We start from the raw sequence: 13764 nt of genomic DNA, 5'->3' as shown, positions 1-13764 counted from the left end.
CACAGTTACATCATTACATATTGTTCTTCCTCTTCTTTCCTTACCAATCCTTTCTCAAATAATTTTTCCACTTGCTCTTATCTTTATTCTAAGCAATCTTATTTGTTCTATTTCACCCTTCTTGGCTATCCTCTTTCTGACTTCATCTTGATCCAATAAATTAAATGGTGAGAATTAGAATAGTAGTAAATAAAATTCCAATTGATATTAAATCGCTTAATTTTTCTGTCTGCTACAAAATTCTTTCTATAAACTTTTTTGAGTTAAAATATTGTTCCTTATGAGGAGTCATTCTCACTTGGATAATCATAACTGTTTTCTTCTTTTTCCAATTCTGTTCATAGATTTAATTTTTCTAGAATTCAGGGTTCATAATGCAGGCAGGCTAATCACTACTTGTATTATATGTACACTAAAATCAGTACTTCCAGCATGCTAAAACTACATTATGATTACATCATCAAACTTTATTACAATTATTAAAAAGCACAATTCTTCTTTATATTACATAATGTTTTATAACTCAGACTTAAATTTTAATAGAAATCTTAATAATTTCAAAATATACATACAATAAATAAAGGTGATCCTGCCCCACCTCACAAACAGGTGGGGTAAGGAAATCCTGCATTAACTATAAATTTCTAAATGCATAAATGATCAGTTAAAACTTATAAGGAACCTGTCTACAATGGAATATATGATGAATGCACACATATAATTAATAAATAGCTTTATAGGTAAAATGTTCCATTTAACTCTTTAACTGCTAAGGTCGAGTTAACTCGAGCACAGAAAAAAATGGCACCCTCAAGTGGACACCCCTTGCAGATTATGCAAATTTTATAAAACACTATTATTGCCATTTTTGCGAGTGAACAAGTGTATATCAAGATGATGCAGTCTGGACTTCTTACTTGAAAAACTTTAATTGATTTTATTTATAAATTTTTTTGTAAAATTAATTCAGCACATGGGACAATGCCAGTAAAATATAAAATCAGCAGTTAAAGGGTAAATGCATGTTCCATATATAATTTGATTAGTGTGTGTAGTTTAGAATGCTCCCATTATGAAAATTACATTGCGCTGACAAGATAAGGTTTCCCATTAGAGTGAATTCTTATTTCATAAGATTTTCACTTTTGTAAATGTGATTCGCCACACATTTCACAGGTAAAAGGATGGAATTAATATGACATGAGTATGTCTTATGATTTTGAAATCTGATAATGATATGCCATAAGATTCTCGGTAAAATGATTTTTATCAGTGCAAATAATTTTTACTGTGCAATTTAAGATTTCGCAGTTGTGTGTATGATTTACCACAAATTTCACAGACAAAAGGTTTCTCCTTTGTGTGAGTTCTAATATGCCGCTTAAGATCACTATTTTTTAAAAATGATTTACCACAAGTTCCACAAGCAAAAGGTTTCTCATTAGTGTGAATTCTTGTGTGTGTCTTAAGATTACCCAGTAGTGAAAATAATTTACCACATGTTTCACACATAAAAGGTTTCTCATTAGTGTGAATTCTTGTATGTGTTTTAAGACTTCCCAGTTCTGAAAATGATTTACCACAGGTCACACAGGAAACAGGTTTCTCATTAGTGTGAATCCTTGTATGCCGTTTAAGGTCATAATTTTTTAAAAAGGCTTTACCACAAACTTGACATGCAAAAGGCTTTTCATTTGTATGAATTCTTTTATGTGTCTGAAGACTTCCTAGTTGTGAAAATGATTTGCCACAAGTTTCACACATAAAAGGTTTTTCATTGGTGTGAATTCTTTTGTGTACATTAAGATTTCCGAGTTGTGTAAACTGTTTACCACAAACTTCACATGTAAAAGGTTTTTCACTTGTATGAATTCTTGTGTGTAGTTTAAGATTTCTCATACACAAAAATGATTTGGTACAAGTGTCACAGTTGAACAATTTTTTCGATGGGTGAAGCAATATGTGTTTCTTTTGTGATTCATAATGTTCAGTTGACTTTTCTAACATGTCACAGGCATATTTTGTCTCACATACTTTAAGTCTTGTGCTTCTTGATTTATCAGAAGAATTGTTTGAAGGTGAATTAACAACTATTTCACTCACCAAAGCTTTTCCCATAGTATTTAGCCACCTCATAAGAATTATACAAAAACTTTACAATGGTTAAGAATGAAATGATCTACTTTAAACACTGGATTGCAATTGGGTGAATTCCACTTTGCTGTATCAATAAACTTTGACCTATAAAAAAAAGTAATTCTGTATTAATTAATTACACAAATAAAACTGAAATGATTTTAATCAGATATCATTCAGACTTTTACAAAATAAGAAAAAGATGAGAGAATCTATGTATGACAACATGAACTTCCAATATCCATACAGTGAGAAAAATCTAGCATGAAAGAAAATATACACCATATATGCCACATAGTCTCTTACTGCTAATGACAAAATATCATCAGATAATATGGAATTGTGTGCTAAGCACGGGTGCTGATTAAGACTCATGTTTGATGTCTAGAATTCGAGCTAGTACTCCAGAAGTAGTGTACTGTATATCACTTTATGCTGTGGTATTTATATTTCCGTAACAGAAATCAAATTCAGGAAGTATTAAACTGTTGTTTAATTTTGTGCAGTTTTTATTTCACTACATGTCCAACATAACTATAGAATTTCTCTTTGCAGAATAACATTTACCTCAAGCATTTTCTGTTACATCGCATCCATAGCCTCCTCAGCTTTCAAAAAAATGAAGATCTGCTCAATATAGATGTGGTGAATGAGATGATTCACAAGGTTTGTTTTTCAGAGTTTAAATACAAAAAACACTGACATGGTAAAATTATGTGTGCTACTGAAACCTAAAGATGGAGCATAGGCGAGGAAGAGAAAGAAAATATTGTGATGAATATAACAAAGTTCAAATGGAATGTGTTAAGTGTACTACCAAGACCTAATGCATGTTGTTGAGGTAGAACTACAGAAATAATGAGTGGGCACAATGGTAGAATTACACAAGAAGGATCTGAGAAGTTAATGTATGAAGTCATGTAAATAAATTAAACCTGATAACTTATCAACATTATCAACAACTACATAAACAGTTTATTCTATGTAGAATTTTAGCTTGTGTTGAGGCCATTTTCTGTGGTAACTTGATAAAATGTATATATTGGAACAGAATGAATACAGAAGGTATTATAAATTATCACTATTTTACAGACATACAGAAGAAATTTACCAGAGAAGCATGGTTGTGAAATACTGCTTATGATAAGTGATGACCTATGTCCTCTAAAAGTGGAGGCTTTGGAAGGGGGTGTGACACTAATGATTTTGAAAGCATATACTGCCATTTTCCTAGACTTAGCAAAGGCATCTGAAGGGGTGCCACATGATAAGCTGATATTCAAGTTGCAGCACATGGGTCTGGATGTCAAATTGGTCAACTGGATTCAGGATTGGCTGTCCGATAGGTATCAGAGAGTTGTGTATAGTGGAGCAATATTAAAGAGGCGGAAGGTTACAAGTGGGGTTCCACAGGGCTCAGCACTGGTACCTACAAGGGCTGTTCAATAAGTAATAAGACTAATTTTACTGTCACGAAACCACTCATCACAATATTAATTTCTGTGGAATAAAGAAATGTTGCTGCCTATATTAACAAAAGAGGTTGATAGATGGCATATACGGGCTGATGTGCCAGAGTGTCATGTGACTAAACGCAAGCTTGTTTCAGTGCACCCACGAATCACGACCAGTCGTCGAAATAGAAGCGTCCTTGGAACAGCGTTATGCGATTAAATTTTGTGTGCGTTTGCAAAAATCGGCATCGGACACTTTTAACATGATACGCGAAGCTTTCCACGATGAAGCAATGTCGAGGGCAAGTGTTTTTCACTAGCATAAAACTTTTAAGGAAGGAAGGCAAAATGTGGAAGATCTTGAACGTGAGGGAAAACCTTCAACGTTCATCACAGAGACAATGATCAACACAGCAGTGATTATCATCAAGGAGGATCGCAGAATTACAGTATGATAGCTGCATGTTGTCCTGAATATTTCTGTGGGAAGTGTTCACTCAATCATGGCTGAACATTTGGGACTGAAACGTGTTTGCGCCCAATGGATTCCCAAACTCTTGACACCAGAGCAAATGCAGCATTGAGTGGATGTGTGCACAGAATGGAAAGAAAGACTGGAACAAGAAGGTGACTACTTCTTAAAACGCATCATTACAGCACATGAAGCTTGGTTGTATCACTATGATCCTACAATGAAACAACAAAGCAGCGAATGGAAGCAGCCGTCTTCGCCTAACCCCAAGAAAGCAAAAACTGTAAAATCGGCTGATAAAGTTATTATTATTATTATTATTATTGTTATTGTTCCGGGCAACTCCATGGAGTCGACAGACTCATCGAGGGAGGCCCTAACATCATGTCAAGAACAACTATTCGATATTCACACAGTATCTATCATACCTTGCCTTGAACTCATTCACGGTCGTAGCACCCACAACAGACTCTGGAAGCTTATTCCACTCATTCACTACTCTCCAAGTAAAAAACCTAGCTATAACACCCTTGTCAACCACGCTCTTGCCCAGCTTCCATGCATGGCCCCTAGTCCTCACACCACCAGTCATATTTTCAAAAATATCTTCTGGATCAATCTTACAGAAACCCTTCAGTAATTTTAGGTTAAAGTTATGACCATAATGTTTTTTGACTACGAAGGCATTGTTTACCAACATGCTGTAGAACCCGGGAATACTGTAAATGGCTCATACTATGTGGATGTTTTACGGACAATAGCACAGCACGTCAAGTCAAAAGGAAGCGCCCATTGCTGAAGAATGGCTTCTTATTGCACCACAATAATGCAAGGCCACATATTGCTGGTGGTGTAGTGGACGTTTTGCAGAACAACATAGATATCCTACCACACCCTCCATACAATCCTGATCTCGCACCGTGCGAATTTCTGGCTGTTTCCTTAGCTCAAGAAACCACTAAGAGGCCGCCATTTTGAAAGCAACAAAGCATGTGTAAATGCTGTGGAGGTGGTTTTGAAAGAACTCTCAAAAAATGGACTTTCACATGTGTTTAAGAAGTGGACGCAACGTTGGGACAAATACATCATGTATTTGTTACTTCGTTCGTTTTTTCGAAGTAACTTGTAGTTACTTCGAAAAAAACCATGTAAATGATGCTGATTAAAGGTAATCTGATTTCTGTATAAATATAGTCTTATAACTTATTGAACAGCCTACGTATATTGTTTAACCTTTATATCAATAACATTGTCTGTGGATTGCAAGGGGATATTCAGCTGTTTGGGATAATGCGAAACTGGGAAGAATTATTAGTAATAGTGCAGATATGGTAGCCCTGCAAGAGGATTTGAATAAGCTAGATAGATGGGCAAATGAATGGGGGTATCAGATTAATTCAGCAAAATGTAAGGTCTTGAGGTTTGGGATGCTGCATACTCTATGGAAGGAGTTAAACTGGAGGAAATAGGGGAGACAAGAGATCTAGGGTTGATGGTTGATAGAATCCTGAAATTTAGGGGACATATTGCACAGGTAGTGAAGGTAACACAGAGGATTGCTGCAATAATGAGAAGGACACTGACCTGCAGAGATAAAAGGATTATTATTCCGTTATATAAGACTCTGATCAGACTACACTTAGACTATTATTCTCAGATCTGGTCCCCAGGATTTGAAGGAGATAGATTAACTATGAAATGGGTACAGAGGCAGATAACAAAGATGGTTTCAGGACTGTACAATGTTAGTTATGAGGATCGGCTGAGGCAATGTGGACTGCAGACTTTTATGGATAGAAGAAGGAAAGGTGATATGATTGAGACTTTTATACTGTTGAGAGGTGGATACAGGGTTGACACTCGGGAGTTCTTTTGCTGGGTTGAACAACGGGAAGGAGTCATGACAAGGGGCTATCCCTGGAAGTTATGAAAGGAAACTGTGAGAAACAGGGTGAGGAGTGGTTTCTTTGCATGGAGGGTGGTTGTGCCATGGAATGCATTGCCTGATAGAGTGGTGAGAGCGAGAACGGTGAATGCGTTTAAGGAGTGTATGATAGAATTTGTGTTTCCTAGGAGGGACCTCCCTCGAAGAGTCTTGATAGACTTGTGTTTCTTAGAAAGGACCTCCCACGATAAGTCTTTTGACTTATCGTGGGAGGTCTGAATGGAGGCCTGAATAATAATAATAATAATAATAATAATAATAATAATAATAATAATAATAATAATAATAATAATAATAATAATATTGCACAAATGTTTAAATAGAGGTTAGTGTTAAAATTGGTTGTTAATGTTAAAGTTGATTTGTGAAGCAGATCAAATAAAGATATATTATTGAGATTTTGCCACCTGTCAAAATCTCATCCAGTCCCACTGGATTTACAGACGAGTTCATAGTATCTAAATACATTATATATAAACAAATACATCTATTCTGTAATGTTATACCATCATTTTACATTGTGGTGGATAATATTCGACCAAAAATGCTCAAGGATGGAGGTATAAGTCTTACAATGTCTGCACTGCATAGTTCAGAAGGCCTGGATAGATGGACTAATTCCAGATGATTGGAGTAGAGCTCTCATAGTACCCATATATAAAAAGGGATAATAAACTGAATGTGAGAATTACAGAGGTATTTCCCTACTGAGCACTTCTGGCAAGATTTATGCAAGTATATTCAAGAAATGGTTAAGGATGATGATTGTGGAAACGGAAGTTTGGTGAAGAACAAGCTAGATTCAGGTCAAACAAAAGTTGTCATGATCAGATTTTCACTACACAACAAATAGTTCAGAAATCATGGGAATATAACAAAGATCTGTATTTAAGTTTTGTAAACCTGCAAAAGGCACATACAAAAAGATGCCAAGAGAAAAGCTGTTCAAAACATTACAGTTATATGGTGTCGATGGGGGCATTATATCAAGCAATACTCAGTCTTTATTTGAGTTGTAAGTCAGCAGTTAGAATTCAAGGAAGTACAGGAAGATGGTTTGATGTGAAATCTGGTGTCAGACAAGGATGTACATTATCCCCTCTGTTATTCATTATTTATATGGATCACATCATGTAGGAAAGTGGTATTAAATCTGATACAAAATTGGAAATGCTAATCTCAGCTCCTTATTAGATTTGGTATGAAGGTCACCAGTAACAAGATAAAGACAATAAAGAAAAAAAAAATAGGCAGAAACATTGAAAATATCAACTGTATCGTAAATGAAAAACCTATAGAACAAGTAAAACATTTCAGCTACTTAGCACAGTTTTTAATGAAGATAGTAAATAGACAAAATATGGAACCAGACAACATAATCAACAAAGCTAGTATGGTAGGAAGTTAACTGAATAAATTTATATGGAAGAATAAAAGAGAAATTAGTCAAAACACTAAATTAGCTGTATACAAGACAGTGTTCAAACCAATTTTAACTTATGGATCTGAGAGCTAGGTTAGAAATAAAACACTTGACCAAAGACTAGAGATGACAGATATGAGAGTCCTGAGAAAGATTAAGGGTGTGAACAAACGGAATCAATGGCAATATCATATCAAAAATGAGGATATTAGGAAAGAACTTGACATTATTAGCATCCAGGAATGTGTTAGCAGAGCTAATCTCAGGTGGTCACTTAAATAGAATTGGAGAAGAAATATTAACAAAACAAGTGTTCTCTTCCAGTTTGGCATGAAAAAGACCAAGAGGAAGACCATGATTTAGGTGGATTAATACAGCCAAAAGTGCATCAGAAGATAGAAATATAAGATCTGATAATGATGAAGTCTTGACAGGTAACAGATTGATTTGGTGGAAAATTGTAGATAGGAAGTTAGTAATAATGAAAGATTTTCATGTAGGACTATCATATCTTGCACACCTCTTGAGGATATGCAGGAATTTGATGATTTTGCAACCATACTTCCTGGCCTGGTTGGCCGAGTGGTCAGCGCATCCGCTCTCCAGCCAAAAGGCTGAGGTTTCGAATCCTGCCGTGGGCATGAATGTTTGTGATTGTCTGTGAAAATACTAGTGATGGTGGACAGTAGATAGCATTGGTGTAGATCATGTGGTTCGATGTAGTTAAAGTTGTTGTAGTTGAGTGTTGAAGATGGAGAGTTGTAGAGCAAGTGACCTCCCTTGATGATTCTGGGACTCCCTGGAGGTGTCAAGTAAAAATAATAATAATAAATACATCTAAATATATAAATAAGTATTCCTGATTTATGCTAAAGCATAGACCCCATTGCACCATTTGGATGTTCAAAACAGAAATCCTACAGAATAGGTTGGTTAATCCTTATTCCAGGAGTGTCTTATATCTGTAGATGTGTGTGTTCACAGGGACTAGTGTGCCTGTTTTGAGGGTTAAAACCTCGAGTTTCAGAGATAAAAAACCCTTCACTCCCATGTTTTGAGGGTTTTTGAGGGCCTGTTTTGAGGGTTAAAACCTCGAGTTTCAGAGATAAAAAACCCTCCCATATGAGACTGACTAATTCGATTGAAAACACCTAATAATGATTCTCACATGACAGATGGGACTCAAACTCTGGTCTTTCAAATCAAAGGGCTTGTTTAAACCAACTAAGCTATGGAGGCTCTTTTCATGTGTGGAAGCAAAAAAAAAAAAAAAAAACTTTTATTTATGAGCATGAAATCATGCCTATATGAAAGGAGCACAATATAACAGATTTCAAACTGTATCAGGAAATTCTGAAATTTATTTGTCAAACTTTTGTCATCAAAAAAATTTATAAAACATTTATTATTATTATTATTATTGTTATATGGGTATCTTCAGAGTGTCAGAAAATTTTATAAGAAACCAATACTAAGTATTATTTACACAACACCTATCATATGCCTCCTTGAACTTATTCACCATTTGGGAACTCGCAACTACTTCTAGAAACTTATTCCAGCTCCAAACAAAATAAGCTAGCCAACACCCTTATTTACCCCACTACTCCAGTGTGGTACATAAGGAGTGACCAGGAGTTGCTCCTTAGTAATGTAAATTTTTATCATATCCACTCTTTTGCCCTTATCAACTAACTTTGTAACCTACACACACCTTCAATCTATCCTCAGAGTGAGTATTCATAGTCAGACCTATCTCCAGCATGGTCATTCATCTCTGGATCCCCATCACCAACTCCTGATCCCCAAGAAATCCAGGTGACCAAATTTGTAGAAGTAGTTGAGATGCAGCCATATCATAGCCTTATAATAGGAAAACAATAACCTGTTCTTTACTTATCAATGTGCTCTTTGGCATCTATTTGGAAAACCATTCAATTATTTTACTTATTATGCAAAAGTGGGGAGAGGAGGAGCAAAAGTAAATAATAGTAATGTAGAAATCTTGCAAGATAATTTTACTAGACTGACAATGTAGGCAAAGGATAACATTTGTCAGTTTAATGTGGCAAAATAAAGTTATGCACTTTGAAATAAAAATATTAAATGTATATTATACTGATAAAAGTGAAATGCAACAGACTGATAAGGCTAGGAATTTGAGAGTGACAGCATACAGAGAATTCAAGTTCATAGGACATATTGCAAAAGTGGATAAAACAGCTCAAAGGATCACTGGATGCTCACAGAGATGAGGTCATTATCTCTATAAGACTTTGAGAGGCCACATCTGGAACAATACACATATATCTGCTTGCCTGGTTTTCTTAAAGATGTAAAAGTATGGGAAAAGATTCAGAGGCAAATGATGAAAGTAGTGATTGGTCTATAGAATGCTCCCCTATGAGGATATGCTGGCTTGCAAAGTTTAGCTGATAGGGGAAAAATGATAGGGAGGACAGAAACATATAAGTTGCTAAAGGAGTTTTTAAGACAGGTTGAAAAAATTTTTCATGAGAAGTGACAACAATAGTCATCCCTGGATTTTGTATAAGTGTGGTTTACAAGTACTAGACTTTACACTGGAGAGTGGTGTAAGAGTGGAGTGGATTTGCATTGTGGGAATAACAGGATAAGCATCCCATATTCATCTTTGGACTCCATATAGGCTGATGTACAATAATAATAATAATTCTATTAATCAAAGAATGATTTGCATGATTTTATTTGTGAAATTCTTTCAATCTTCAGTGATTCATAAAGGAGAGATTACTAAGGGAAATAAATCTTAAGCATGAATCTTATAACTCAGATGATTTCATGCATTGGTAAACGATGTGCAAAACGAAGTTAAAGGGATAATACTTCGAGTTACAACAAAACATTCCTAGGAGATTAATTCTTAGACCTTACAGCTATAAAGTAAGTGACCTTCCTTTGTTGTCAGTGAAATGATGAATGAAACTGAATGATATGTATATATATATATATATATATATATATGTATGTATGAAATATATATATATATATGTATGAAAAAATTTTTCATGAGAGGTGAGTACAAAGGATCATCCTTTGATTTTGTATAAGAGTGTGGTTATTATTATGTGACACCTCTATGGAGTACAAAGACTCATCGAGGAAAAGTGTGCCAACAGCATCGAACGATTGAATCCCTTCCAACTACTAACCGCGCTCTAACTCGTTTAACTTTTTGCGAGAAATTAGTAGCAGAGGCTCTACCAACCTTTGCAATCGTTTAACATTTTCTTATAGCAATAGTCAAGAAGCGTACATCAAAATTTTGTAGATAACGATTTTCTCTGGGTTATCTACAAAATTATAGGGAATAAACACGATTTTTACCACAATGTTTTTTTTTTTTTTCAATGGCCTTCGATTTTCTTTTAAATTTCCATCAAAATTTATCGCCAGGTTCATTGGTTACATTATCAAATTCCAAAAACACATGCTGATATTTTATTACTCTTTGTTTGTTCCTTTAAACGCGACATAACAATACAGAAAACACCGATAAAATTTTGCGAAATGAAAACTACTGCATTTTCTTAATGATCTGTGATATTTTGTTTTCAATACTCTCGTAATCAGGTGAAACGGTTTGTTGCTCACACTCGTGAAGTCTTTATTTATAATTCATTCTGTTTCCTCTGACTTAAACAACATTAATATTAGTATCATTTTCAGGACATTACTCATTGCAGAGTACGAAACGAAATACCACCATACCTTGCTTTAAATACATTAGCGCTGAAGCACACTCACTACCCACTGTTGAATTTTATGCAAAAAATCTTCTACTCGCTTCCTTGTACAAATGATCCTTCTCTTCCGGGAATAACCCGTCGTTCTCCTGTGACCATATGAATATGGACATTTATGACTATATGCATTAATCTCCCTATATCTATCTGATAAACATTCTTAATCAGACCACCTCTACTACTGTATTTGTAAAGCTCTGCAACACGTTCCTTCAATCTGTCCTCATATTGAGCATTCCACTATCCTAAGGTAGTTTTAGCAACTCGTTCCTGGACTTTCCCTATTTCGTCATTATCAAGGTAACCAGATTTGCCCACGAAATTTGGTTGTAACCAGATTAGTGTTATACAGTGTTTATGCAATTGCTTCCATAGTTTAAGTATCCTGCGCAGTCTGAAAAGTACCTTTTTTTAGGGAAACTATCCAATTCTTGCAAAGTGGATCCGAACTTCAAACTGCTATTCACCAGTGTTCTGACATCTTTTGTCTCCTTTACATCCCGGTGTTTAATCAGTGGAAAAATAACCATCATTACTTGTCTAAGAGACGTAATGGATCCTAAGTCAGTCTATGAGGAAAGAGATCACCGTCTTCTGAAAAGGCATGTACGGACATACAGAACTTCTTGTGTGCAGGAAATTACCGAAGCATTTAATGAACGCTGTTCCCAATCCATATCTCCCCGAACTACCAAGGGCTGTAAAGCCCTTTTAAAATTTCTTCCCATCCAAGATGGGCTTAAAATCCAGGCATTTCCGGCAAAGGGTATTATCGATACCGACTAAGTTAAAGCAGATTTTTCAACTCCAAGTCTCATCTGTACCTGTCCTGTATCACTTTTGTATCACAACAAATCACTCCTGTGCATTCTGACAACCTATGATTGATAAAGCAGAGATCTCCCTAACTGCATTAGAATTTGAATCCTTCGAAATGCCTTTTGGAGAGCAAAGTGTGAATAATTTCTCAATATTTCATTGAACAATCAGTACTGAAGGGTTTATAAGAATGCACTTGGACCGTTGTTGTTTAATTCCTTTCTTAATTCTCGACAGTAATGTACACTTACTTGTCGATAATGCAAAGTTTGGAAGATTGAAAAGTGACATGTCTGAGATTAAATCCTTGGAGCTGAACTCAGGAAACTGGTTCAATTGACAAAACCTTGCTTGATAATGAATATCAGAATAAATTAAAGATTGTAGGCGTAGGTTTCTATGGTTTAGCAATTCAAAAGAAAGATTTCGGTATCGTGACCACATGTTTATTAAGATAAATAAAGATAAAAAAACCAGACAAGTTTCGTATGTCGCTTGATTTACATCTTCAGGGGTTACAGGTAATTGAAAGTTTAAACACAAGAAATGAGAAATTACTCAACATAGTCCATTAGATGTTGTTATGGCAGTCCAACTGTTCATCAAATTACAAACTCTGAAATACGTTAATGAATGCTATGTTTGAACAATGCTGGATGTTGTCATCTTCTGTTGTTCACGTTCACTTGGTCCGAGGTCTGACTTAGGCATATTTTTTTATGAATGCTGACCAAAGTTAGTGTAGAATTAGGCCCTCGTTTTTGTTGCATTTGCATTGGAATTCTTAAGGAAGCATATTTTCAGCTTCCTTGAAGTTTCTTGTGAAAAGTTTTTTCAATATAAGACATGTTCGTTTTATGACAAAGTACATTATGGCCAGTGGAAATTGTGTGGGATGCTAGCCCTGATTTGTGTTGTGTTCTTTTTTGTACGTCTTTTTGATGTTCGTTCATACGAATTACCCAGGATCTTTCCTTCTGGCCAACATAACAGATGCCACAAGAACGATACATTTTATAGACACTGGTTTTTTAAAGGGAGATGTGGAGGTTTGGGGGGAATGTAGAAATCTTGATATTTTTTCTAGCGTTAGAAAAGCTACTTTAATGTTATGCTTGTATAGTCATTTGATCAATTTGTAACATTCTTAATGCATGATAGCGTAATTGCGTTCTTGAAATCTTGCTTTTGTGAGATGCTTGTAGGAGGTGTGTTGAGGATTTTCTTGACTATCTTAGGTTCAAAACCTTTTTTTTTTTCAGGATCTGTGTTAAATAGTATAATTCTTCATTCTACTTTTTCTTCTGTGCTGGAAATATTGTAAGCTAAACCTATTTTTTGCATGGGTTGGTAGTGTGAGGCAGTATTAAGAAATCTTTCTGTGTTGGTGGGTTTTCTATAAATGGAGAAAGATAATCTGTATTCTTTTTCATTGATTTCTATTAGGATATCAAAGAAAGGAAGTTCTTCCTGTTCTAAGACGAATTTTATGTTGGTGTGCAGATTATTTAGATAATCTTTAAAAGTAGTAAGTTCTTCTCTCGTTCCTGGCCATATTGATGAAAATATCGTCTACATAACGAAGCTAAATCTTCGGTTTTTTATGATAGTTGTTTAATGCATTATTTTCAAAATTTTCCATATATAGCTTTGCTAAGCCGGGGAGAGGAGGGAACCCATTGCCAGTCCTTTTTGTTCCCAAAATTTGTGTTGATACATGAAAAACGTAT

General features: G+C 35.2%; 1 protein-coding gene across 2 annotated transcripts; it reads right to left on the bottom strand.

The window, feature by feature from the left end:
* Nucleotides 1-582: 582 nt before the first annotated feature.
* On the bottom strand, nt 583-11275 carry LOC150099152 (uncharacterized). Of its 2 annotated transcripts, none has more exons than XM_090404181.1 (2): nt 11181-11275; nt 583-2241 (listed from the first exon to the last, which is right to left on the bottom strand). In XM_090404181.1, the coding sequence occupies exon 2, from the start codon at nt 2134-2136 to the stop codon at nt 1270-1272; it is 867 nt and encodes a 288-aa protein (XP_090260307.1). In that variant the 5' UTR covers nt 2137-2241; nt 11181-11275; the 3' UTR covers nt 583-1269. The 2 variants fall into 2 exon arrangements, with proteins under 2 accessions (XP_090260307.1, XP_090260308.1); XM_090404182.1 differs by lacking the exon at nt 11181-11275 and adding an exon at nt 10678-10807.
* Between the last annotated feature and the right edge of the window lie 2489 nt (nt 11276-13764).

The sequence above is a fragment of the Typopeltis vanoorti genome, chromosome 14 (assembly GCF_054136105.1).
Source record: "Typopeltis vanoorti isolate ZY-2024b chromosome 14, IOZ_Tvanoo_1.0, whole genome shotgun sequence".
NCBI lineage: Eukaryota > Metazoa > Arthropoda > Arachnida > Uropygi > Thelyphonidae > Typopeltis > Typopeltis vanoorti.
The sequence above is the reverse complement of the archived record's forward strand: the minus strand, read 5'-3'. Positions and strand labels throughout refer to the sequence as shown.

Coding starts and splice junctions, on each gene's coding strand:
- LOC150099152 (XM_090404181.1), bottom strand. CDS start 2,136: ATGAGGTGGCTAAATACTATGGGAAAAGCTTTGGTGAGTGAAATAGTT.